The 27500-nt window shown below is 37.2% G+C and overlaps 1 protein-coding gene across 4 annotated transcripts in view; it reads right to left on the bottom strand.

The window, feature by feature from the left end:
- Window positions 1-27500, bottom strand: part of Dmd (dystrophin) — a 1613500-nt gene that overhangs the window by 427765 nt on the left and 1158235 nt on the right. For 3 of the 4 annotated variants that reach the window (XM_023715436.1, XM_023715435.1, XM_023715434.1), the window contains exons 37-38: window positions 11784-11956; window positions 1061-1217 (exon numbers count right to left, since the gene is read on the bottom strand). In XM_023715436.1, the coding sequence (XP_023571204.1) occupies window positions 1061-1217; window positions 11784-11956 (330 nt within the window). Of the gene's footprint in view, window positions 1-1060; window positions 1218-11783; window positions 11957-12687; window positions 12773-27500 lie in introns of those variants that run through there. The other variant, XM_023715437.1, reaches the window with a different exon arrangement.

Below are 27500 nucleotides of genomic sequence, written 5' to 3'. Positions count from 1 at the left end.
CAGCTCAGCCCACCAGGGGGCGGGGCTGGCTGGCATGTGGTGCTGGGGGATTGAACCGTGGTCCCTGTGCTTTGTTCAGCTTGTTCTAAGTAGGTGCTTTAGACCACTGAGCCATCTCACCAGCCCCTAAAATGTATTTAGTACAGGATCTTACTGTGCAGCTCAGACTCAGACTTATGATCCTTCTGTTTTTGGCCTCCCCAGTGTTGGAATTGTAGGCCTGCACTACCACACCTGGTCTCCTCATTTAAATTTTATTTAAAATAAACCCAGAGGGCCGGGGAGTTAGCTCAGTGACACAGCACCTGCCTTGCTAGTGCAAGGTCCTGAGTTTGATTCTTGATGTTCCCCCAAAAGATCCTGTGTCAAAAAAATAAAACAAAACTGTCTGTATAAAATAAACCCAGAAAATGCTTAAGCATTATGATATGTATAAGAGAAATAAAAACTTGAAAACATATTAGACATTTGATATAATGCAATTAATGATGTTTTTAAATATTATGACAGCAATGTGGTTATTTGTAATAAGTAAGCCTTTATAAGTATCTTTTTAAGACAATCCCTGTAGGGGGCCAGGGAGATGGCTCAGTGGAATAAGCACTTCCTTGGCAAGCGCAAGGGCCTGAGTTCAGTCTCCAGTTCTGAAAAAAAAAAAAAGATGATGCCTAAAATATTTAGGAACAAAATGACATATGTCTGGGATTTGGTTTAAAATAATGGGGAAAAAATAAAATAAAATAATGGGGAAACCAAAGGAGGCGCTGAAGAAATAATAGCTATGAACTGATGATCGTTTATGTCTTATCGTGCTATGTGGTGTTTATTACAGCAGTCTACTTTTATAAATGTTCAGTATTCTCCATGATAAGAGGGCTTAAAAGATAGACAAATAGATGGGCAATTTCTTAAAGGGTATTACTACTGAAGATGGTTTTACAATAATGGTGTTGATTATTTATAAATGACCTTTGGCTGAGGGGAATAAAAAAATTTCTATTCAACCTAATTTGAAACAAAACTAATTTAAAAGGAGTCACTAGGCTTAAAAATATCCTACCCTGTGCACATCATTCTGTTTCTGCACTGCCGGAAAATCGCCTCCGATAGGTGCCTGGCGGCTTAACTCGTCATCTTTCAGTTGGAGCCACACCAGAAGCTCCTGAAGAGAAAGGTGCAGACGCTTCCACTGGTCCGAACTGGCTTCCAGATGAGACCTGCAAAATAACAGAGGTCAACTGCGTTAGGATAGCTAGAGGTACACTTGCTGGGTCTAATTCCATTTCATTGGTTGGTTATTTCCAAACTATTCAACCTCTTGTGGAACACACAACGGCCTCCAGGAAAAGTCTGGTTACCTGCTTTTAAAGCCTATAAAAAGGATACAGAGGGCATTCTAAAGCCAGTTTGGAGGAAAGATAGTATCTGTTCATCTGCATGTTTATCTCCACATGCAGCATTTGGATCTTTTAGCATGACATATATACTGGAATCTAGTTGCTTTCACATCCAATTGCAGTCAATGATTCTTACCTAATATTTCTGGTAGAAAAAAAACTGGACCTCATGACTAATAAAAACCTCTCAGTATTCATGTGACTCATGCTAGCATTGAAATTCTTTCTGCTTTGAGAAATGGAAAAGTCTCTCTGTACATTTTGACTTTGCCATTTCTACACCCGAGCCAGCCTTTTCCATAGACTTCTTCCGTCTGGCGTCTGTCCTTTTCTGCTCCACTTACCATCTGCTTCTCCTTTTCCTCTGCCCTTCTTTATTCCTGTGCACCTGGGATTTGTTTTCACCAAGTTCCAACATATTCTGCTTTGTTTCCTTTGTGTAAAACTTACTGAGACAACAACTCACGTGGAAGAGTAAAAGCAGACATTGGTTTGAAAGCTTTCCCCAAACATGAAAAATTTAGGCAGGAGTTTAAGCACTTTAGCATCAACTGTATTTAAAATATGTTAATCTTTAGGAACCATTTAAGAATATACAAATTAATGATCTGTGCTATAAAATACACATTTCACTTGAGTATGAGAAACTAAATTGATAAAATAAATTACCATCCAGAAAACAAAGTCGGAAGGCCAATGTTAGGAAAGAGATATCCTCAGGTAAATCTGGAATTACATCGTATCACTTACATGAGGAATATTAATGCATAAAAATTAATGCTGCCTATAACATAAATATAATAAAGTTTCTAATGCTGCAGAGATTGAAATCTGCAGCTAAGCAGCCAGGTACAGAAACATTTCCCTTGGTCATTTGGTAACTTAGCCTGACATTTCAAATACAATTTCTGTCTGGCCTTCACAGAATTACCAAAAGAGTTCCAATTACTGAAATAAATTCTTCTATATTTTTTGGGGGATAATCTGATGACATATAAAAATCTTTAAAATGTACAAATACAAACCCCCAAAGTTGAATTCAAGGAATTTATTCCAAGAAAGTAACTAAAAAAGCATATAAAGATACACACAGAAAACCAATATTTACAGACTCATTGATGATCACTATAATGGAGAAACAACTTCAAAACTTTAACACTATGGAAGCACAGTGGAATCCTGGGTGATGTTAAATAGGATGACCTAGGTAAATAGCTACAGACATGGAAAAGAACACCATGTCAGTTGCTAGGTGAGAAAGTGAATTCTAAAAAAGGAATACAATCTGCTTTTCTACTTTCCTAAGCTGCTTATGTATGTGTAGATTTTGTGTGCACATGCTTGACTTTGTATGAACAAATTTCAGAACAACCAGGTTATCCCTCAGACATGGGCTTGTAGTAATCTATTCCTTTGTTTTTCTACTTCTCCAAAACATCACAATTTCTAGAATGAACAATATAAACATTCACAGAAGAAGATTTTCTATCAGTTAAGAGAATTAAATGGCTCCAAGACCCTAAGGCTAATAATATCTAATAAATGAATCATGACATACAATAAGTGCAGTGAATTAAATATAATAGTACATGCAGCACTATTATACTACATACAGTGTGGAGATCAGTTCTTTTATGTTTCTGTTTCTTGCCTTTCAGTTATCCCTTTTCCATGAGAATTCCCTATACAAGATTTTAGCTGCTTAATGATATGTAATGAGTACTAGTTACAAGGATTCCCTGCGGTGGTTGGAATTTGCAGCGTGGTCCCCTTGAGGGTGAAAGAGGCTGTGAAGCAGGACATTATAAAAGGTATTAGGAGAGAGGTGCAGTCCCAACAAGGAAACACAGCCAATGGCTGAGAGACACTAATTAAATACATATTTACCCAGTGGCTCTACGTTCCAATGAAGCACTGGGCTATAGAAAGAAGGAAAGGGAAGGGAGAAAACAAAGATACCTAGTGCTTGGTTTCCCTCTATCTAGTGGAGGAAACAAAATTTCCTCTACAAGAGGTGGTGAGAGGTCCTATGAAGGATTTGCTGAAGGGCGGGCTGCCCACAGTGAGACCTCAAGCTGCTGTTTGGTTTATACAAGGAAGTGCTACTACCCCAATTGTAGCTTAGATAGTGCCGTCTAATTATTAGTATGTTGGTGAACTCCTTGTGTCTCGTAAAGAGAGAAAAAATAGCTAGCAGACCTAAGGAATTCAGCTCCAAAGGGTCTAAGAGTAATTTAGTAGCATAAGCAAGGCAGAGTGTTGGAACTTATGGACAGAGGACAGTCAAGAGTTACGTCAGAAGCCACAGCAGGACTGGGAAGCACAAGCCATGGAACGCTCTCAAGTATGTGGGTGAGGGGGCTTTTGCTAAGGTGTGGAGTTGGACAATGTTTCAGAATGTTTGGTCACCTTACCTGTGTGAGGATAGAAGTACAGGCAGGAAAAAGACAAGGAAACTGGCATTTAAAAATTGTACTTTTAAGAAATATTTCAACTTCAGGACACAAAAGTTACTCAAGGCCAATTTAAAGCTGTTTTCCCCTCTTCTCTTAAGAAGCAATATAAGCCTGGATAATTCTCTTTGACCTGCACGTAGATTCAGTCCATCCCTTTTAACTTGCAAATGGGCCTCCTTTACTGTGAACAGACTGCCTTTTTTATCCTGTAAAGTAAATTTTCCCGTAGGAAAGGACCAGACCAAGGCTATAAGTTGACAAATACTATAGATTCCTACTGCCAGAAACATAAATATTCCTAGCTCCAAGCTGCACTGCACTTCTCTCTTCTGTTGAGGAACCAGTAAACACCTTAAACTTCTCCCAATAAATCCCTTTCTGTCTCTTACTGACATATCCTGAAAGTTCTTCTGTGACAGGAGTCAGTGAAGCTGTAAATTTGTTCTATGGGTAATGCTCAGCTTTAGCAACCTCTTAGGACACTGCAGGGTGACATTAACTACACTTCAAATGACTATTCTCCTTACTGTTTCCTCCCGTACTAAAAGAAAGATGTCACACAAGAAGAAAAACTTAAGCAAAGGACAGAAGACTGTAGGATGAAGGAAGAGGAGAAAGCCAGTCAATGGTTCCTGATTCAAAGGCAATGCACAGAAAGGTACTCAACCTGAAGGTGTAGTTTTCAGACTTTAGTGTGTGTAAGTTGAATAGCTTATTTAAAATCCAGACACCTAGATTACACCTGTAGAATTTCAGTACTTTTAAACAAATATCTTTATTTTTAACAAGAACCTTCACAGTTCTGCACATTATCACCAGTCTTCACTGTCTGAGGAAGAATTTCTTAAAGTATTTTTGATATGCATTGAATGTTACTTGTTGGTCCCTACAGGGCAAAGATGGCATGTTTCGGTGACAGGATTTTGAAGATCTAAATGTAATGAAACACTGTGAGTTCACAAAATATTTTCTTTGACCGTGGTAAGCTTATGAAGTACCTTCAAGACACATTTTTAAAGTATGTGTTAGAAAAAGCTGTCCTACTTTTGTTTTCATGAATATACACCAAATATTTCCAAATGATTAATGTATGTTTGTGTTTGGAAGCTCTTTTCCTGAAAATGATTCTTTGTATTTGCAAAGGATCACTTTGTTTTAGTTTCAGTTTTAATTTTGTTTTTATGTATCAGAGGTTGTCAGGGCTGAGAGGTATTATTGAAATTTCAGGTCAAACATCTTATTTGCAATCGTGCCTACCATCATACAAAGGTATAAAGATATTTTGCTGAAGCATAGAACTTGAGTAGTCATATTTACACGAGGAAAATGAAAATTATAAGCCATTCTTAGATGAGGAAATCTAGCCTTACTGGTTTTCAGCAAAGTTTTTTGATCGCTGAACAAAAAGGCAGCTTGTTATTATTGAGTATACTGTATTTCCTCTACCAACTCAACAGAAAAGAAAGGAGGTAGTTTGAAGGGGCATGTGTAGCTTCTATCCATTTTCTATTAATCTTTATTAGTGAAGACAAGAGCTTAGGGGCCACTAGCTGTTAACAAGGCAAGTTTTCATCTTTAAAAAGCGGATTATTTCCACAATTTGTAAGGTTTAGGTAAAATACAGAACCTTTAGGGCTGTAGGGATGTATTGTTTGGTCTTTAAAGAATTCTTCAGAGACACAACTCTAAGAAATATAGAGGCTGATAAAGTGATTGTTATTTCTCTAGATACAGATGTTTCAAGTGTGATTTGGTTGATGCCCAGTTTGACTTCTATAATAAAATCTTACTCTGAAAGACATATATTCTTACAGCAAAATGCATTATATTGAATTCATTTTTCACTTTGATTTTCTTTATAAAAATAATGCTATATCCCTGTATATCTTTGGTACCCTTGTGTACCAAAAGAGCACTTAAACATACAGAGAGAAAAATATGAATGGAGAAATAATTAAGGACTATAGAAATAAACTCGGAGATTTGGGACTTTAAAGATAGAGAATTAATCTCAAGAGAAGTAAACAATCTTTTTTCCCAGAGAGGCCTTGAATTCCAACTTCCAAACATAATTAACATTCCAAGAGTGAGAAAGGTCAGAGACACTCAAAGTCCAAGTTGCATTTTTCTCCTCAACTATAGAAAGCCTCTGCCGCTTTTTGTTCTTTCTTTGTTCTCCACTATAGGAGAAAAACAAAACAAAACTATTCTAACTTAAAGTCAAGTGCTCACTAGGAGATGTATTGCCTCTCTGGACTACAGAATGCTAGTGGTTTAGCCTCCTAAATTAATGTTGAAATATGTTTTGTTTTGTTTTACACGGGTTCACTTTGTGACTGACCTCAAACTTGTGGCATTCCTTCTGCCTCAGCTGCCAAAGTGCTGGAATGCTGGGATTACAGATGTGTGCCACCAAACCCAGTTTTATTTATTTATTTTTATTTTTTTTGTATTTTTTAGGGTAGGGTCTACAGGATGTTCAGGGTCTCACTACTAGATCAGACTTGTAGTGATCTGCCTGTTTACAGCCTCCCAAAAGCTGGGATTACAGGTGTGCACCATCACGCCCAGTCTCAATTTCCCTCTCAGTGTGCCCCAGTGGCAGGGCTGGCACAGCAGGCCCACGGATTGAATCCCCAGTCCCTACACCTGCTTGCAGGTGCTTTAACCTGCTGAACTATTTGGCCAACCCTAAACCCAATTTTAATGCTGGAAATTTTATATAATATTTAAAAAATTTCAGCCAAATAGAAAAATCTCAAAACTGTAAGCTTTGCTGAAATTATGTTGGCACGTGATTCTTAAAATTCACAGTATATACAATATTGTGGGGGAAAAACCTAGTAATGGGTTAATTTGAAATTTACATAAATATTGCTTATGATAATTTCAGTTTACTACCTTTTAAAGCATTCATATTTTAAGATAAAATATAAGATCTTGAATATGGAATATTTTACAATAAGAAATACTTTTTTCTTTCTTTTTTGAGACAGGGTCTCACTATATAGTGCAGGCTTGCCTTGAACTCACTTATGTAAGCCAGGCTGACCTTGAACTCATGTTGATCTTCCCATTTCCGCTGAGGTTACAGGCATGTGTTACCTCTCCAAGCTGAGAAATACTTTGACTAATCTCCATCCTGATTTTTGTTGGTGTCATTAATAACTGTTGTATATCTAGAAGTAAAAGTTTTTCACTTTATTTTTTCCCACTAAAAACAGTTAAACTTTTGTTTTGTTTGATAATTAACCATCACTGACTACTTTCCCATCTAACTAATGGATACAATGTGATTTGATAATGTGAATAGGGTAGAGTGATATTTTTCTTGGACTAAATTCTGAGACAGCACTATACAATTAATTATTCTTTCTTTCTTTCTTTCTTTCTTTCTTTCTTTCTTTCTTTCTTTCTTTCTTTCTTTCTTTCCTTCCTTCCTTCCTTCCTTCCTTCCTTCCTTCCTTCCTTCCTTCCTTCTTTCTTTCCTTCTTTCTTTCTTTCTTTCGCAGTACTGGGAATTGAACTCATGACTTTATACTTGCTAGGCAAGTGCTAATTCTACTAAGCTATCTCCCAGGCCCCTACAACTTCAATTAAGGTATTATTGTTTCTCGAAAACATATTACTTACTTTCTCTTATGCCCTATCTTTTAAATTAATCTTCTCCATTTAAGTATTCTTGAAAGCATGTGGTAATATTCAATCATATATCCCATCTTGCATAACTATATCTGTTAATCTGAGCAACAGATTTGGTGATAAAAATAGATATCAATCACTGTTAATCAGATATTCTTGTTCTGAAAATCTGTAACGTATGTATTGTTATATGCTGCCCTGTTGCTGTCTTTGCTTTTGTTTTTCTTGCTCTTGTTTTTATTCTTCAAAATAAAAGAAAATCATTTAAAAAAAGAAAATCAAGGTAGAAAAAAATCAATAATTTGGCCTGGTTCATACAGTATGATTGGAGGATTAATGAAACTGCACAAAGGCAAGGGAACTTGGAAGTGCCCATGTGCATTTTTAATGAAGTTTCTTATTTCAGTGGTGAAAAGTATTGACATCTTGGAGCAGTTCAGTGACTTGCTCAAGATTACCTGCTAGGGGTTGTGGATATAGCTCAATAGTACAGCACCTGCCTGGCAAGCACAAGGTTGTGAGTTTGATTCCCAGTACCAAAAAAAAAAAAAAAAAAAAAAAGCAAGAGAGTTACATATGTATATGAAAGATTGCATGCTAGGTAGTAACAGAGCTGGAAGAGAGACAAAGTTGCTCAACTGGTGGTCTGGGACTCTTTTTATTCTACTTTACTGATTTGTTTATTGTGTGGAATTTTAATTCATCGAAATAGATATACTGGTTCTGGAGAATCAGCTTTTCCACTGAGCTACTTTATAAGCCAGAAGCTCCCATTTTTTTATTTTTTATTTTGAGACAGCCTCTCTAAGTCATTAAATTACCCAGGTTGGACTTGAACTTGCTATCCTCCTTCCTGGTATTCTCATAGTGCTGGGATTGCAGGTGTGCACAACAATCTCCATATCATTTAGCTGGAGGCACCAAAATAGCTCTCTGAAAGCAATTCATGAAGGAATATATCTGATGTGGGGAGGAAGGCTGTGGTTAGAACTTAGAATTCAGGGCTTCCTGCATTCTATGAAAGTGCTCTACCACTGAGCTACATACCCAGCCCCATAAGTATAAATGAGAATAGCCCTGGGAAGTCCTGATAAAGGAATGCAGAAGGAAATTTTCATTAAGGAATGCGCATCACAATGGAGAGGCTGAGAGGAGAGATGGTGTCAAGAGCGTGAGAACCAGCATCTACACACATTCACATGGAAGAGTCAGGAAATCCTGGGAAGCAGGGATGGAGTTAAGAGGCAGAATGCACGTGACAGAGAAAATCCATGCTGAGGAAAAGGTAGGAAGCTGCTTGGTGAGAGAGAAAGTTTGGCAGAGGAAGAACAGAGAGAGAAAGGTGTTAGGAGGGCTTATCAGGCAAAGTTGATAGAAAGTAGAGTCCAACAGATTGTAGTAAGAAAGCATAGCTTGACAGGAGCAGTGTTGTGGGGTCTGCTTTGTTCACTCTCGTATCTGAGGTCTACCCTATTCACTCTCGTACCTTCAGCTGCTGGAAGAGTGCCTGTTACATAGTAGGCACTCATTTCATTTTGGGGTATTGCGAAGTAAACCAAAGGCCTCATGCATGCAAGGCAAGTGCTCCGCCCCTCAGCTACATGCTCGGCCTGTTTAACTTATTTTTGAGACAAGGTCTTGTTTCCTAAGTAAGGCTTGAATTTGTGATCCTCCTGCCTCAGCCTTCCAAGTAGTTGGGATTACAGTGTTCCTCCATGCCTGGCTTAAGTATTTGTTTAATAAATCAATAATTTATTGACTGAGTGAGATATTGGTATAACAAAACTGAATGTGTTGAACAAGAGTGATAGAAACCTTGTCTTGCTAGGAAATTATTATAAAATTAATGGTTTTTATTTTGAAATCTATAAATGGTTTCACATCATACAGCAGTGAAATGACTATAATTCTTTAATATTATATGTTCCCATTTAGACAAACAGGGTTGTTTTTCCAGGGTATCTATGGAACTTTCTTTTAATTGTTGTAACTTCTCACAATAAAATAACCCCATCAGAGTTACTGATGAGCTACACAATGCAGGCTTATTAGTGCCACTAATGATTTTGTATCTAACTCCTCCCGGTGTTCATCTATCCTGTTTCATAATCATCCCAAATTACTACCTCGACTGTGCTTGTCTCAGTGGAACCCTGCCATTCACTATGGATTGAGTGATACTCTTATTTGAATCAAGTGTCACTAAATTGCTTTGATGTGAAGAATTGCTTCTTTTAGTTTTCATAAGTGAGTGCTTATAACACATCATGTATTATTAGAGTGGCCTATTTAAAAGACAAAACCATTGATCTGAATATTTACCTTCTCGAATTTGCAGCACCTTAGATAAGCTAAGGTAATTGTTTACTACTTGATTAATGACAGCAAGAATTAAACTGCAGTAGCTGGCATATGGGAAATTGCTGAGAACGAAGAGCCCATATTTTGGCTGACATGCTGTTTGCAGCTTTCAATTCTCCTTTTATTTCATCAAGTTCACATGAAGGAGAGAAAAGGCACTGAGTGATGTTCGAACAGTTATAGCACCTTTCTTTTTCTCTCCTGCAAAAAAAGAATAACTTTCTTTTCTTTACCTACCAATATCTTTTCCATCTCACACGTTTCATTCCTTTTAATGACAGATGTTATGAAAACGGCCTTTGTCTTACACACTGTGACCTCTGTTAAGAGTTTAAGCTGTAGAGAGCTAATGGAGGCTCCCTATCGTAGAAAATGCCACCAGCTACTGTAGCCCCCAACTCCTCACCAGTATCCTGATAAAGAAGTTTCATGGACAAAACAGAAGGATAAAAACGAGCATCTAGGAAGCAGGGGTGTGAACTCAAGGAGGGGGAAAAGCCTCATCAAATAAAAAGAAATCATTTTCTTCTCCTAGAAATCTGCTTCTCTGTCTTATCTTTGCTATTTTTACATATTTATTTGGAAAAGTTTCCTTCTTTTTTTACACTCTGTGGAAGAAAGTGATGATTAAAAGCTCAGATACTGGAGTCAGATTCCCCGTGTTTATATCTTGGATCTGCCCCTTGCTAACTAAGTGACCTGAGAAAAGTTACTCAGTGTCGCTATGCCATATTTTCTTCAAATATAAAAGGAATATAATAATGGAATTTAACTCATAAGTTTGCTAAGCCTATGAAATGGGTCAAAAAATATAAAGTGCTTATGGCATTATGTTGTGTGTACAAATGCCATATCAGTGTTTGTTCCTGTAATTATTATTTCATGTTCAATTTTTAGAAGCATGCCTTTAAATTAATAAAAATCTCAGTTTTCTTCTCCTTATATGAGTAGGTATGTTATTTGCTGCAATTATGGACAATTTGGGAGAACCATAACAAAGTCAAAGTATCTCCTTTCTGTACCCTTTGCTCCCTAGAGGTAGTGACTGCTCTCAGTACTTAGTGCATTCCCTCGTAGCTATCACGGAGTTCATAGGTCACTTTCTACCTCTTCCCACAACCACTCTTTGTATCCACACTGATGAAAGTACAAAATGTTTTTAGAAAAAGCAGTCCGTTAGAAGCAGGAAGGCTGGCTTCCCCTTCCTGCACTTTGAGAGCCTTTGGATAACAGTGTGTGTTGCACAGACCAGCTCTCCTCTCTGGTCCCTTCATGAAATTATCTCAGCAAAATTGGAGTTGCAAGATTATGGAGATGCATTCATTAACATCTCAAAAGGAAGTTAAAGCACAGAATGGGACAAAGGAGAAAGTATGTGAGTGTAAGACAGCTAAAAGCTGAGTCTACTTATAAAGGATGTTCACACAATCTTAGAGGAATTGAAAGAAAAATTTGCTTTACCCTCCACTTAGCAGCTGGAGCTATGGAGAAGGCCTCTGTAATCTGTTAATGGTAATATGTTTTGGCTTTTAAAGAATGCCCTTTCATATGCATTTAGAGTAATGCCAAAGAAATAATTCCATAATAAGCATCCGTTAATTTGATCACTTTTGTACAACCTGTGATAAACCAAGAGAGAACTATGAAATTAGGAGAGCTGTGCTCCTCATTTGAATTCACTCTAATGTCTTAATATGCATCTCTCCTGTGGTTATAAAACATCACCACTTTAATCGAAGCTGAACCCTCAAGTATCATCTCCATACCAGGCAAATGAATGATTCATTTATTCAAAATAAAATGAAGCATTCTGAAATTGGGTGATTTATATAAATATATGAGATATTAGCTGCTTGTGCTAGGAAAATGAGGAAAATTTTATCATTTTAATTCATTTCTTGCTTTTTTTGCTCCAATCTTTTCCTACCTAATATTGAGAGACTTTTTCCGGAGTTCACTCCACTTGAAGTTCATGTTATCCAAACGTCTCTGTAATAGGGCCGCTTCATCAGAACCTTCCAGGGATCTTATGATTTTTTGGCCATTTTCATCCAGGTTGTGATAGATATCTGTATGGGCTTCAATTTCTCCTTGGAGGTCCTACAGGACAGCAAGAGGAAGAACACACACAGAATTACTGAACCAAAGAAACCAGCTGTCAATGTAAATTTGGAGAACTACAAAAAATAATGATTCAAAAGACATTTTAAATAGGCCAACTAACAAGAAGATAAACCCTAAATCGCTTCTGTTGGTGAAATTTATTCTCTTCATGTTACTATGTAGATCAAAAGTGAACAGCTTATTAAGTATAGTAAATTTGTTCCTTGCCATTATTAGTAACAAAGGAATATATTTATAACTTTACAAATTTCATAATTATTGTAAATGTATGGATAAAATACATTGTTCTATGAAATTGATATGAAATTAAATTATATGCCTTCTGCCAATTATCTCATTACAATAGGAGTCAAGTCTTATTTTTCACATATATAACAATCTATATAGTATTGACTCCGACCATAAAAGCTCAGAGAGATGAATAGACAAGGTTGTCCTTGGTCGAAAGCACCAGCACATTCTCTCCTCTCGTAGAAGGGAATCTTCCTGACAACACACACTAGTTGACCTTGATGCTACAGAATCATCCATACATTACAACATCACACATATATTAGTAAGATTTCCTACTTAAAAGCCATCATAATTTTAGGCTTGACAGGTGGAAAGTCCGGAGGATGCTGGTTAGAATTATGATAAGAGCTATGCATTCAGCTTCATTTGGATAGACACAGATCGTAAAAATTATCATAGTAGAAGAATCTGACCTTTACATGGTATGTCTTCCTGTGTAACATTTTCAGCTTGAACCGGGGACTACAGCATTGATCCTGTTGCATAGCAATCCTGAGAAAGCCCAGAAACTGAAAGCACCCTGCTTTAAAATGCCAACTTTGCTTACATTCTGTTGACAGAATGAGTTTCGGAGCACAGGCTTTACCAGTCAATAATAATAAACGGCCACTTTGTACTCCTCGCTAAACGGTAGCCAGGCGTGTGGACGTGGGCGGGACCTCAAAGGAAGGAGGCCTGGAATATGCAACTGACAGTTTATATTAAACAGCCAACTTTTCTTATCATTTTGCCATTACAAGCCAGAGACATTATAAATTCATTTTATATATGTGTTTCCCTCCTTGTTTCCAGCAGAACAGTCAAAGCCAAAGGAACATTCCTTAGAGAGCTGCCGGGTACCAGCATTCCTTTCTGCCTACACAATGAATGGAGGCTTTGTACATTATCGGACTTGCTTGGAGAGATTTGTATGCTTCTGTTCAACAAGTTTAAAAATTCATTCTGAAGCCCTGAACAATTAGATTCATCTATGTAACTAGAAAAGTTTTCCTTTTTTCCCCTCCGTTGCTCACTCCTTCTAAAATTGAATTAAATTACTCTACTAAAGTAAAGGGGGAAACGGCAGCAATAACATGTTAGATATACTGAAGAGGTGACTCGAATTTCCAGTCACAGTGGCTCATGATGCGGAAGTCTGAATCTTGCGCAAGTAAGGGAGGTGGACAGTGATTGTCTCCTGCCACCCTTTTTGAAAGTCCAAGTACTCATGCTAGAGACTCTGAAAGAGAGTCATGTCTCACTTTCCTTGACTAGAAAACTGGAAGAGAAATGGATAGGACCATATCAGAAACTGAAGAGGGAAACACTAAAACAGACTAAGAACATCTATCTTTATCTCACCCAAACCAGGCTTGTCCTGGAAGGTTATAGCCAGATTTTGACACTAGTATATGCTGCAAACTAGTACTCAGTATCTTGCAGAAGGAAGATTGGTCAAAGACACATCATATATATATATATATATATATTTTCCCCCTACAGGGAATAACATGACTTGACAAATTTGCATTTTTTTTTTAGCAAAAGAGGAAAGTGAGTTAATTTTTCTAAACAGTTCAGGACAAAACAAAAAAAAACCAGCCTGAAATTCCACATAATTGTTTCACTTGTCTTTTATTTACTTTTCATGTATTTGATTTGTACACTACCTAAAATTTCTCCTCACAGTGAACAATTTGGGGATTAAAGCCAAAAATTTTAATTGTTCAAAGAAAAACAAGTTTTTCTTTTTGTTTTCTTTTAAGGTCTGCAGATTGAATTCAGGGCATCATGAAAGCTAGGGTAAATGTGCTATCAATGAGTTGCACCCCAGCCCCAGGGGACTAAAGCAATTTGACTAATAGGATCAAATTGTACATGGTAGGCATATAAATGATAGAACATTTGAATTTCTATAACCCACACTAATAGCAGAGACCTGGTCCTCATCATTTGTTCTTTAAGATTATGTATAACATGAAGTCATCAACACTTTTTTGTAAGTTTTTCCCAAGCATAAACAAGATGTGAACTCATGAATTTGCTAATTTTCATCTTTATCATGTCTGTGTATATCACACTGCATATAAACATCTTCCTTATACCATCAACAAATACATAAATATAGAATTGATAAATAAATACTTAAGACTGATTATTTGTCTAGTTTTAACATCATGGGAAATATGCACAATATAAGAGGAAGTCAAGTGGTGGTTCAGTCTTTTCCTTAAAATCAGGGTGTGCCTTTTGTTTAATTCATTTATATTATCAACTAAATAGTAATGAGAATTTCCTGCCACACCTCTTATATACTGGAGTAAAAGCTTCTCCTTTTAAGCATGGCTGAAGAAGGGTGTTAGGAAAAGAAGTTACCATTGGCAGGAAGGTAATAATTATGCCAGTGTCAGTTTTCTATGTTGTGATACTGGTTTACAGAAACAAATGCCAGATGTAGAGTAAAGGGCTTTAGAGAATGCTGAATATGTGCCACCTACTTTGTCCTTCCCATGGTTCTGTGAAGTATGTCACATTTTCTGTGTTTTGTATATGAGAGGTTCAGAGATCTTTTACTGCCTTGCTAGTCAACGTTAGAATTGGGAAATGGGTCCTGCTCTCCTGACTAGAAAATCTCAGGCTGTCTCTACCAACAGATTTGCGGTAGAGCATGGGATGTAAAAGACATTTCCTGAAGCTGAACAATGACGGAAGACAGAACAATGATACTAAGAGAGAACAAACAACTCTTAAGGGAGAAGCACATAGAAAGGAATCATGACTGATTTTTGATAAACTATTTACCCACATGGATTGATTTGTTCTGACTGAAAAATGAAATCCTGACTACCCTTTTCACTTTTCATTTTTGCAAGCAGGCATCCAGGACCACCTGGAAACAGAAGCATGTTTACACTGAAAAGGTCTCCATATGACAAAATATCTCTGTTGCCGGAACAGAAATGCTCCCATCCATGATTCATCCCTTTGTCTACAAGAGCCAAGGAAACAAAGAGCCACACCAAGTCATGGAACCTGATGCATCTGTATGAGCAAAAGCATCACATTCCTTGTTTGGCAGGCTGGTGGAGAAGTTGTGGAGTTGTAGGACTCAGGTATGTTGGCCCCCTAAAGGAGTAAAATACCAGCAAGGAATTCAAGGCTCTTTCAATATCTGGCATCCTGTGGGGGTGGAGAGTTTTTTAGCAGAAACAGGAAGCATGAACCTTGGTGGGGAGGAGCCAGGGACATGGTAAATAAGGAAAGAATACAGTTTTGCATAAAAATATCATGAAGATTAAACTTTACACCTAAGATCATAGAAAAGCAGGATATTGGTATGGAGAATCAAGTGGCATTCTCAGATGGTAGAAAATCTGGACAGAGGGTCATTTTCTTAGACTTCTTAGATATAGCTTTATTTTATTTTTAAGCCTTAGTTACTGTGGTTACTCTGATTTTTCTAAAAATTGTATTCTTTAAGAGAAACAGTAACTAATGAATGAGGAAAGATCTTTGTTACATAAACAATAAAAACAGCAGAAGTAGCCACAACTGCAAGAGCAATAGTACATAAGATTTATTCTAAACAAAGCACTGTCAAAAGACCTATGTGTGCATTAGATCTTTTAACCCTCCCAGTAACCCCTAGAACAAACATCATTATTATCTTCATTTTCCATATAAGAGAATGAAATTACAGAGAGCTTAAGAAAAAATTACTCAAGGTCACACAGTTAATAAACAGTGCTGCTAGACTTAGACCAGATAGTTGAACTCTAGGGCTGTGCTCTTAACCGCTAAGCTACATTACTTTCTGAATTTTCATTTTAGTTTGTTCATTTTTCCCTATTACTAACACTCCCACTTAAATTTCAGCTAAACTAGCATTTCCAGGAGATAAGGAAAAGGAACACCATTTTTGATGGTCTAAGTAATTTTATGAACTTAATATGGAGACTATTAAAACAGACCTAAAGCAGCGAACAGAGGTGCATCCATTACAATAAGAGGGAACATAAAATAATTGGAGAAAATGGGTGCAAATGGAAAAATAATATGTGCTTCTCTCTAGATAAAGAAGTATGTAGCAAAATATCTCTGTACAATTATAGAGCAAAAGTCAATGGTGAGTACCAAGAAAGTTCAGGCATGAGACAGGAAGAATATTCACAGTATAGCAGCTTCAGGAGTAGAGAGTTTCTTTTTTTTCTGGAGGGCTTTTACAAATCCAGCACTTCTTTTTTTTGTGGAGACTCTAATCTATTCCTCAATTAAGTCTCCTTTCTCGATCTTCCTGGGAAATCTCATGGTGAAGTATAGCTGTATTTGACTGTCTATTGCTAGGATGCAGTCTCTGTTCTCTTTCCCTTATAAGCTGCTTAACTTTGACAACTCTTAAATCTCTCTGATGTCACTAAATATGAAATAATAAGGGCTGGAGAGATAAGCTCAGTAGAATGAGCACCTGCCTGGCAAGTGAAAGGTCCTGAGTTCAATCCCCAGTACCACAAAAATAAATAAATAAATAAATAAATAAATAATAATAATACCTACCTGCTGGGTTGTTTTGGACTTTACATGGACAAATTTATGTAAATTTCTTTGAGCAACAATTAGAACACAAGTCCTTAATAATATAAAGCTTGTTATTATAAGAGAATCCATATGGGAATCAAATGATAGAAATGGAGACTTCTTTTTCTAATTTTTTTTTTTTTGTGGTACCGGGGTTTGAACTCAGTATCTTGCTCCTGCCAGGCAAGTGCTTATTCTACTGAGTTATCTCCCCAGCCCAAAATGGAGACTTCTTGCAGTCATGGGACTTGGCTTAAGTCATAAGGTAGAAGAAACTGTGAAAAGTGGAGAAAAGAAGATAATCCAGGCAGGAAGAATAGCATATACGTGGTGTAAAGGAAGGAGGAGTATGCTTTATGACTAGTGACTAATTGTCTTACCTAATTGTCCCATTTGACTGGAATGGCCAATGAGTTAGAGAGACATAGGTGGGCCACAGGTAAGTCCCTTAAGATAGGTAGGACAAAGATAGTTTACAAAGCTACTGACAATAAAAGTTTATTTAGAAAGAGGATAAATATGAGATGATAGCTCATTAAACAAGTAGAATGATCCATAGAGTTTATAAGTAATAAACAAATAGAGAAGATTATGAAATGCTACAAAATTTTTAATAGAAGAAAAAGGAGATAGTACGGGTTAGCGCTGTACTTTTGCTTTTATTTATCTATTTGTTTTTTGAGACTGGGTCTTTGTATGTAGCTCATGGTAGCCTAGAACTCACTGTGTAGCCCAGGCTGATTTCAAACTGATGGTAGTCTTTGAACCTCAGCCTCTCTAGAGCTGGGATCTTTTTTTTCCTCCCCCCCTACGGGTGTCTTTTTTTTTTTGTATTTTAGTACAGGGACTATAGGATCTCATTACATAGACTGAACTTGTAGTGATCCTCCTATTTTTCAGACTCCCAAGCACTAGGATTATAGTGTGCCACCACATCCAGTCTCAGCCACCATCTTAGCTTGCCCTGGGGGCAAGGCCAGAATGGCATGCAGGGATTGAACGCCGGACCCTGTATCTGCCTAAGCAGGCACTATAGCCTGCTGACCTATCTGGCCAGCCCCATCCCTGGATCTTTTTATTTATCCAAGCCAATGGATATGATACTACCCCAAAACATCATGACTAAGAGGATTCATATATTTTGTATGTATGTGGAATAATTTGCTTTAAAAAAAGAACTCAGCAAATTAATATAGACATTATGGAAAATAGTACAGAGGTTCTTCAAAAAATTAAACAGAACAGCCATATGAGCCAGAGATGTCACTTATGCGTATATATCCTAAAGGAAATGAAGTCAGTGTGCTGAACAAACACCTATACTCCCATATTTATTGTGCATTATTCACAATAGCCAAGATATGGAAGCAGTGTATTTCTATCATTAAATGAATGGATAAAGAAAATATGGCATATTTAGTATTTACAACGGAATGTAATTTAGCTGTAAAAGAGGAAAGCCCAATCATTTGTGACAACATGAGTGGCTTTGGAAGACATTCCGCTAAAGGAAATAAGTCAGGCACAGAAAGACAAGCATCACACGATCTCACAAGTGGAATCTAAAAAGTTTGAATCATCGAAGTAGGGTACAGAGCAGTGGTTAGCAGGGGCTGGGAGAGAGGTGTAGGTGGCAAAAGTAAAAATATGGATGCAAGGGTGCAAAGCTTCAATTGGATAGGAACTCGCTGTAGTGATGTCTTGTATAGAACGGTGACTATAATAAATAATGCACAGCACATTTTTAAATTGCTAAAAGATTCTGAAAGGACAGATTTTATATTTTAACCAAAAATGACAAATATGTAAAGTGATTGATTTGTTAATTAGCATGATTCACTCATTTCATATTATAAGTACAAATTAAAACATCACATTGTACTCAACATATATACAATTATTTGTCAATTTAAACAAATCAACAAATGAAAAAAATGTCTCTATTTTGAGTATAGCTTAGAAGTGAGAAAACAAATTAAAGAAAGACTGAAAACAAATAAAAATAAATGGCCAAACTCCCTTAAAATTTCATCATAAACATACCATCTGTAATCTTTCCTGAAAGCAGTTAGTATATGAATAACTATAAGAATATTAATTACTTCTCAATAATTCCATCCTAACTTAAAGAAGCTTAAAAGGAAAAAAGAGTGATGATCTGATTTCCAAGAATGTATTTATAATGTTAGAAACAGAAAATCGAAGACAGGAAGGAAGTGATCCTTATGTACAAAGCTGAGCGTAGCAAGAAGTGACATCTGAAGGAATCAGAGAGCCATGAAAGCAGCTTTGGTCATTAGGGTCAGCCGGCGTGAAAACTAAAAGCTCTCCATATATCAGTGGTATCTGAGGCAGTACCTAGCTTCACAGAAAAGGACAATTAATGCTAATGAGTTTACTAGAGAAAAAGGATATTTACATTCAATATACTCAGCGTGAGCAGAAAGCAGTGCATGTAAAATACTTTAAGTGACTTTTATATTAGCAGATATTACCTGTGAAGAACAGTAGACTTCCTTTTGTCATAGTTTATGCATATGACACACTTTGATCTTCATCTGTTACCTTCCTTGCTATTCTCTTCCATCTTCTCATTATTCCCTTTGTTTTTTATGCTAATTTCCCTCCTATTTGCATGCCATTTCCATCTTTTTATTTAGATTGCATATGTGAAAGAAAATGTATAATATTCAAATGACTTTTACCCAATACAGATGCTCTTAAAAGGTGTTACTATTTCAAAGAAGTTGAAAACAAAAGCAAATATACAAAAGCAAAATTTCTTTACCTTGTTAAATATTTAAGGTTGCTCATTGAACACGGGCTCAAAACTGTTGAGGGTTTTTTTTTTAAAAATGTATTTAGTATGGGTTCTACAGGGTCTCACTTCATAGATCGGACACATAGTGATCCTCCTGTTTTCAGCCTCTTAAGCTCTGTGTTTACAGGTGCATGCCACCACACCCAGTGTCGATCACCATCTCAGCATGCTTTGGGATCAAACGCCTGGCCCTGCCCCTGCGTCTGCCTAAGCAGATGTTCTAATCTGCTGAGCTATCCAGCTGGCCCTCAAAACTGTTGAGGTTTTGAGCAGACACACATATATATGCACACACGTGCATACACAAACATCCACACATACATTCCATTATGAAAACAGAAGAAGAGCAATTGGCAATAAATCTTAAAAAAATGGTAACAACAGCTACAATTAAAGAGCCTGGGCTTGTATTTTGTATCTCTGCAATTTGTAATACTTTTTTGTGATTCCTTTTTGATGGATGTTAGAAAAGTACCAGCCTTCCATGAATTAGAAAGTAAAATCAGTAAAACAAAACAAAGTCTTTCTTCCTAAGAGGTGTTCTAGAGATATATCCATGTAAAGGAAATGGACCCACATCCTTGGCCTTGTGAGGATTCTAATTATCACGTGAGGTTCTTAACTAGATCAGAAAATACATTTGGTTATAGATTTACTGAAGGTGTGACTTTTTTCTATTCTATATGTGGCCATTGTACTATTTTTAAAGCCAGCAGAGTTGTCATCCCATGAGAAAGAAGAGTTAATTTGGGGACTGCTGTTTGGCTTGCAGCCTGGTTGCTCTAGGTAGATAAGGAGTGTGTTTTCAGGTCCACTGCATCGCAATGCATCTTAAACGAGCAGCTATGGATTTAGGAGTCCACAAGCTTTGCTTTTAAAAATGGCTGTTATTAAAGTCCTCAGAGACTATTATCCTGCAGGGCTTGTTGTCTTTGCTTTCATGTCTCATTCGAAAATTCTCACACTTAAGTACGAGAACAGCAGAGAGAGGGGATATGCTCTCCTGCCTTAGTACATTCCCAGGTGCAAAGCTTTATTTCAAAATCTAATCTTTAAAAATGCCTGGCCTAGGGTGGATCACCCCTGGAGGAAACTGAGCAAAATCTCATTTGTCAGACCGCCTTAAGCAATCCCAAACTCCAGCAGTGTGTGATGCCACCTCTCGTTGTCTGACCCTCTGGTTTATTCTATTCTTAAAACTGTTTTTTTTTTCTTTAAATTGGAGAGATCATTTAAGTCATAGCAAGCATCATTTCTCTTTTGGATCTTGTTTCTCTCTAGTTCCTTTTTATTCTGTCACAGTGCAACTGGATTTATTGCATATTTATTAATCACACAAACATGCCTTAAGTGTCTATTTTCTATCCAACATATTACTTTGAAAACAGGAACAAGGATACTATAGGAAAGATGTAGTCCTCCTTCCTTCCTGCTCTCCCACTAATATTTTTTGTAAAAGGAGACAAATTCTACAGTAATAGGGATAAAAGCAGACCTCTACATTCTTGAATTCACAGCATGGCACAAAGTTTGGGGAGCAATGTAGTAAATATGCTATACAACAGTTTAAAATGCTCTGAAAACAGCTGACGACAGTTGATGGTGAGAGTAATGTGACACACATGTGGTGAGGGAGGCTCCTTTGAGACAGTAGCCAAGAAAGGTCTTTGTGAAAGCGGGCAAGGTTAGGTGGGATTTCAGCATGAGAAGATACTATCTGCAGGAGGATCCAAGAGTACAGATTGTCTCAAGTGAAACGGAGGCAACTTTGTCCTAGCTTTGTGGTTGGAAAGAACTTGGCTAGTGTTCATTGAGAAACAAAGAAAGGTCACTGGAGACGAGGGAAATGAGGCTCCCCACAAAGCAAGACCTTGATAAGCCATGGTAAAGTGTCTGGATTTGATTTGAAGCACAGTAGGAAGCACTGGCAGCTTTTCGGCAAAGCAGAGTAGTGACATGGCCTGATTGAGGCTTTAAAAAGTCACTGTATCACTTTGTAGAGACAAAAGAAGCAGAAGAGAGAGGGAAAGGCCATTTAGGAGCTTGCTAACCCAGGCAAGAGATAATAGTGGCCTTGAGCATTGCGGCTACAAAAAGGGAAAAGTAAACCAACGTGAGATCTATTTAGGGTCTAACCTTCCTTTCCACTTAGTACTTTTGTGAGTTTGAGAAAATTATAAAATATTTTGAAGTCTGTTTTTATCATTTATAAATAGAGTCAATAATATCTGCCTTAGAGAGTTTTTGCAAGGATTAAATAAGGTGATGTAGGTAGACCATCCAAGTGCCCAATCTAAAGCCTGGCCCATTGCAAGCCTTCATTAAATTTAAATCCCTTGGTCTCCCATCCTTCCTCCATGACTCCACCCCTGCTAGCAGAGAAGACTAATGTTTCTTGTAAGGAAAATGCACAGGGAACAGGCCAGGGCTATAGGCAGGAGCTGGAGGGAGTGCCAAAGACAGTCCATAGATGAGGTTCCTAGGAAACAGAGTAGCCAGTGAGGGCTTTGAAAGCACCTGGAGGTTATATTCGGTCGTACAAGGATAAGAGTCTATTGTAGCTTTCTGTGTAAAGGTATGACAATGAAAACATACTGGGGAATGATTACTGAAAGGGCAGTTTTCAGTATTTTTTTTTGTGGCTAGCTCAGCCCACCCTCAGGGTGGGGTTGGTGCAACACGTGGTGCTGGAGATCAAACTGCGGTCCCTGCGCTTGCCTAAGCAGGCACTTTAGACCGCTGAGCTATCTTGCTGGTTCAGCTGTTTTCAGTTTTACATGGCAACAGGGCAAGAGAGGAGGCAGGAGGTCTGGGTGACATGCTCTTTGGTGTCACCCAACAAAGCAGCAGCTCCAGAAACAGGTCGTAAGGAGGAAGGGTGCCAGCATCACTGGGAGGTTGTAAGTTATAGAAATAGCTGCATGTGTGAGTCAACTTCATCCTTCTCTTGCCCTACCTTTGGAAGGCAGAATTCAGGCAACTGATTACAATTCACAAAGGATTTCTAAACATAGAAATGTTATTTTAAATTATGTATCCCCAGCAATAAAGCAACTGTTGCATATGCTGTGTTTCAAATAGATGCACATATACACACCGTAGTGCCAAAAAAGTTAGAATGACATCAATGACAGGGTAGCAACAGCAAAATTGCATATAGGTACAGGTGACACCCAACCAAAATAGGCATCCCTAAAATATAAGGATTTGAATTTTAAAGGACGCTGTCTGCTGAAAGCAACATTATTTTAATTTTTTTAAAAGCTGGAGGCCATGGACCCAGTAAAGAATTAATGTTGACATTAATCTGGTTCAGCACATAAAACTTTAAAACAGAATGGAATGCTTTCATACTGCTGGGATTGGAAGATAAAACCAGACCTGAGATATGCTAAGCCATTCTCTCTCTCTCTCTCTGTCTCTCTGTCTTTCTGTCTCTCTGTTTCTGTCTCTCTCTGTCTCTGTTTCTCTGTCTCTGTCTCTCTCTCTCTGCAGTGATGGGGAATGTAGTGATCTTAAATACCATATCGAAAATCTATATAAAATAGCTGTAATGTTCTACAGCATTATTTCAGATATTGTTACATGGCCTCAGTGATCACAACTGGATAAGCATTTCCTTCACGAGTCATCTTTTGGGAGATCATCCTGAAAGATCTTTGTATGCAAATTCAAAATTGTACATTTAAATCAGAGACAACCACATACAAAAATTCTACATTGTTGGAGGTACTTTTGCCTTTGTACTGTGTTTTATGTGCAAGAATAAGCCTATTTGAAGATAGTTATCCTTATCTGAGGAAGACCAGGTAGGTCTTTCCAACGCTGAAATATATTTATTATTTGCCGAACCACAATGAGGGGTGGGGGAAGTGTTGGGGGCTAAAGGTCAGGAAACTAATACTTAACAGCCTTTAGAAATCCCTTACAACAATTCTGTGGAGTAGGCTGTTTTATCCTCACATCGAGGAGGTCACAATTTAAAGCAATGAAGTGACTTCTCAAATCCCACAGCTGTTATGTGGCAGAGGCAAGACTAGAACACAGATGCACCTGCATTGACCATACTTCTTCAATTATTCCCTACCTGTTCAAAATAAAGCAGTATATAAACCTTCTGTCTTGACCACATGTAACACAGCCACATAATTAACACATTAGGACATTTGTAAGATGTTTGGTTTGAGAAATTTACTGTGATGCTGAGAGGCATGGCCAGCCCTTGAATTATTTTCAGGCTTGGTATGAATTTTTTATAAGTTCCTCTTCAGTTAACTCGGAAGCAAAATCTTTGATGCTTTTCAATGGCTTTAAATGAACAGAATACATTGCTATCCTTAAAATAGGCGAATGTCTTATCACAGACTAATATACATCTAGTTATATTTATCTATGCAATTTGTCTGTATTATGTATAGAGTTAAAATTCTGAAGAGCTCTTATTTCTAGGATCTCATTGTCATCAAGCCATTTTCTTTCCCCTAGAGAATCACTATAGTTCAAGATTGTATATTAGAACTAGGCAATTAGTTGATGTCAAGTCTCATCTTATCCCAAAAGCAAGATGTAAGAAGTAGGAAAGAACATATGGTAAAGTGCCATAATTATTTTTGATAATACACTAGAAATCATAACAGCCATGTAGTTAATTTTCTCTGGGTTGTTTTAATTATGAAGGTTGTAAAAGCGAAACAACAACTTTATTCCATCTCTAAACCCCTAGAGGAAAGAAAACTCCTCATAACTACAAAACAACCTTATACTGAGGTTTTTGTTTAGACCAGGTTAAGGATGTGAAAAATCTAAACAATTTCAATGTTTTTCACTTTAAATAGCAGGGAAATTTCCAAAATAATCAAAAGCACAACATTATGCACAACTCTGTTCATTTGTGGGTACTCTCTAGCCAAAAGCTTAAAGATATGGACTTTAAACTCAGTCTAGCTATTTATGTTTTGAGTATTAAAGAGGGTTCTAGTATCACAATGTTAGCTGAAGTCCTGCTGACATAATTGGGTCCGATGCCCTGGTGTACTTTGGAGAGATCATTTCTACTACCAAGTAGAGCAAATCATTGCTTCTGGGGAGTGTAATAGCTTTGGGTGCCTAGCAATTTATTTTACCCTATTTTTCTTTTTCTTCTCTCATAGAAAAGGGTAGATGATGATGGGAAAAACTAAATTACTATTTCCAATGGATGAGGTAAAGAAAGAAGAAGTAATATGGGCCTGGATGTTAATGTGATATAAGTAACTTTGACCATGTCTTCTAAGGAAAACTAGGTAACAGTGAATGCCAAGGGACATTTCTTTATTTGTAGAAATCACCATGCATACGACAGAAACCCACTCATGAGCTTTCTATTGTATGCCTACCAATCTTGGGCAAAGCATTCAGTTCAGAACACCATAGGTGTTACTTAAACTGTTTTGTTGAAGCAGGCTTAGGGCACTCTTGGCTTTTGGCCATAAGATGGTTCTTTCTTCTTTGAGAACAAGTAGATTTGGAAAATTATTCCCAGGAGAGCATGATTTGGAAAGGTTTAGGTCTTTCCATGCCCAGAAGATAAATTATGTAACTTTAAGTAAGGAACTAGCTATAACAGATGAGGAAGTATTTTAACAGATTACTTTATAGCAAAAAACTTTTGATATAAAGTGAATTACATTATAATATATAGTACAGTGGTACCTTGGTTCATGAACTTAGTTTGTGCCACAATCGTGAGAAAGATGGCCATATTTGTGCTTTTGTGTGAAAGGTGGCTGTGTTCATGTTTGTCACCTTATGTAGAGTTTTCAAATAAAAAGAAAATTGCCAAATACTGTTGTAAACCACAATGTCCCCAAGCAAAACCATTTTCAAAGGAACATACCCCTCTATTAAAAATATGTTTTGGAAGCCTGATTCATGGTGCCCTAAGAAAGAAAGGAGAAATTGCAGTGGCATGTCCCCATTGTCAGTGATCTTATGTCACCATGAGAAAGCCTGGTGGTAATCAGAAGAGAGAAATGGAGGCTAGGTTTTGTCCCTAGTGTTTGACTCAAAACAAATGTTTTAGACCCCTTCTTCTCAGACAAGGGTACAAATAGTAAGATGTCATGAATTTTTGTTCAAGTATATGATATGGTTGCAATTTAACAAAAGAAAACTCACCAACAGGAGAGTGACAAAATAACTTGGATAACATCTAATTACTAATGTTCTCTTGAGTAGAAAATAGACTTGCTGAAAAAACGTTTCTGCCTGGTAGTATCAGAATTCTACTCTATCCATTCATTTTTTTTGTTTCTTTTTATGGACTGGCAGAAATGTGGCGACCCTCCTAAGCTTTGACTAAAAGTAATTTTAACATTACAAGATAGCAGTTACTCAAATGGGCCTGCAGCATAAAGTCTTAAGCAAATAAACCAAATAATACAACAATGTTAAAGCCGAACTTATCACATTGGAAACTCAAAGCAATTATCATATTTGTGAGAACTTATATATGCCATCACTGCTCATGAAATTTATGTAGGGACTTAAGGGATATGTAGGTACTGATCAGAGGAGAAGTATGTAATTATACATAGCAATGTTTAACTTCCTTTTTATTTATTTATTTATTTTTTGATACAGGATTTTGCCACACAGTTAGGACCCAGAGTAATCCTATATGAGACTCCCTAGTGCTGAGATTACAGGTGTGAAACAACACACCCAGTTCTGGGGCCAGGACGGTATGTGGTACCAGAAATCAAATTTGGATCCTGTCCTTGCCCAGCAGGCACTTATGCCACCGAGCTATCTCCCCAGTCCTTCTTTCTGATTTTTACAGGGCTTAGAGCTAAGAGTTTGCCTTGAGACTCAGAGGAGACTTTGGAATTGGACTTTTCAGTAATACTGGAACTGTTCTGTCTATGACAACCCCTAGAACAAGAATAAATGTATTTTTCACAAAGAGATTCATATGAATCTTTTGATAAGCTGGCCAGAATGTTATACTTTACAGCAAGAACAGTCCCCCAAATTGTCATAGCCTCAGATTTGAGGCTTGTGGAAGATGACTGAATTATGAGGATGCTACAGTCAAATTTCTGTTAGGAGGTGAGCCTTGGTTGGAGTTGAGTCATGGGATGAGGAGCTCTTCCCCTTATCCTGTGTTTTCTGGCTGCCACAGTAGGAGCAGCTTTCCTCCAACTCAGGCCCCTCCTCCATGCTGTGCCTACTTTACTGCCAGCTGACTATGGACTAAAACCTCTGAAAATATGAACCCAAATAGATCCCTCTTTGAGATTTTGCATACTGGATATTATATCTGAACAACAAGAAAGTAAGAGGCTAGATTTTTAATGAGCTTGTATACTAAGTTTGATTTTTTTTCTATGAAGATGTTTAATGTATTCAAGATTTTTCTTTTGGCAATAACACCGTGTTGGCAGTGAAAAAGTATTAGGGACAATGAAACCAGAGTCAAGCAGAACAGTTAACAGGATGTTAAAATAGTCAGAGCAAGAGATGAAGGTGATTCAACTAAGGTAATAGACATGCATAGAAAAATAGAGGGTATTTTCAAGAGATAACAGATATAATCTGGAGACTGAGTAACAGCAAGGATAATGTATAGGGAAGCAAAATGCATTTCTGGTTTAGGGGATACTATCCTTTGCATACAGATGTCCTCCCAAAGCCTCATTCAGTCGTATCTGTAGGATTTTATTTTATTTATTTTTATTTTTTTTTCAATTTTATTGATAAACAGATAGCAATGAGACAGTTTCAAATCAAATCGGATGTACAGTTTCAACAAATAATACACTGCATATATTCTTCTTAGTGGTTAATTGCTGTACAAGATGCAGACTTGTG

The sequence above is a fragment of the Octodon degus genome, unplaced genomic scaffold, assembly GCF_000260255.1.
Source record: "Octodon degus isolate 3935 unplaced genomic scaffold, OctDeg1.0 scaffold00041, whole genome shotgun sequence".
In the NCBI taxonomy this organism is placed as follows: Eukaryota; Metazoa; Chordata; class Mammalia; order Rodentia; family Octodontidae; genus Octodon; species Octodon degus.
This window is presented reverse-complemented; position numbering and strand designations above follow the sequence as displayed.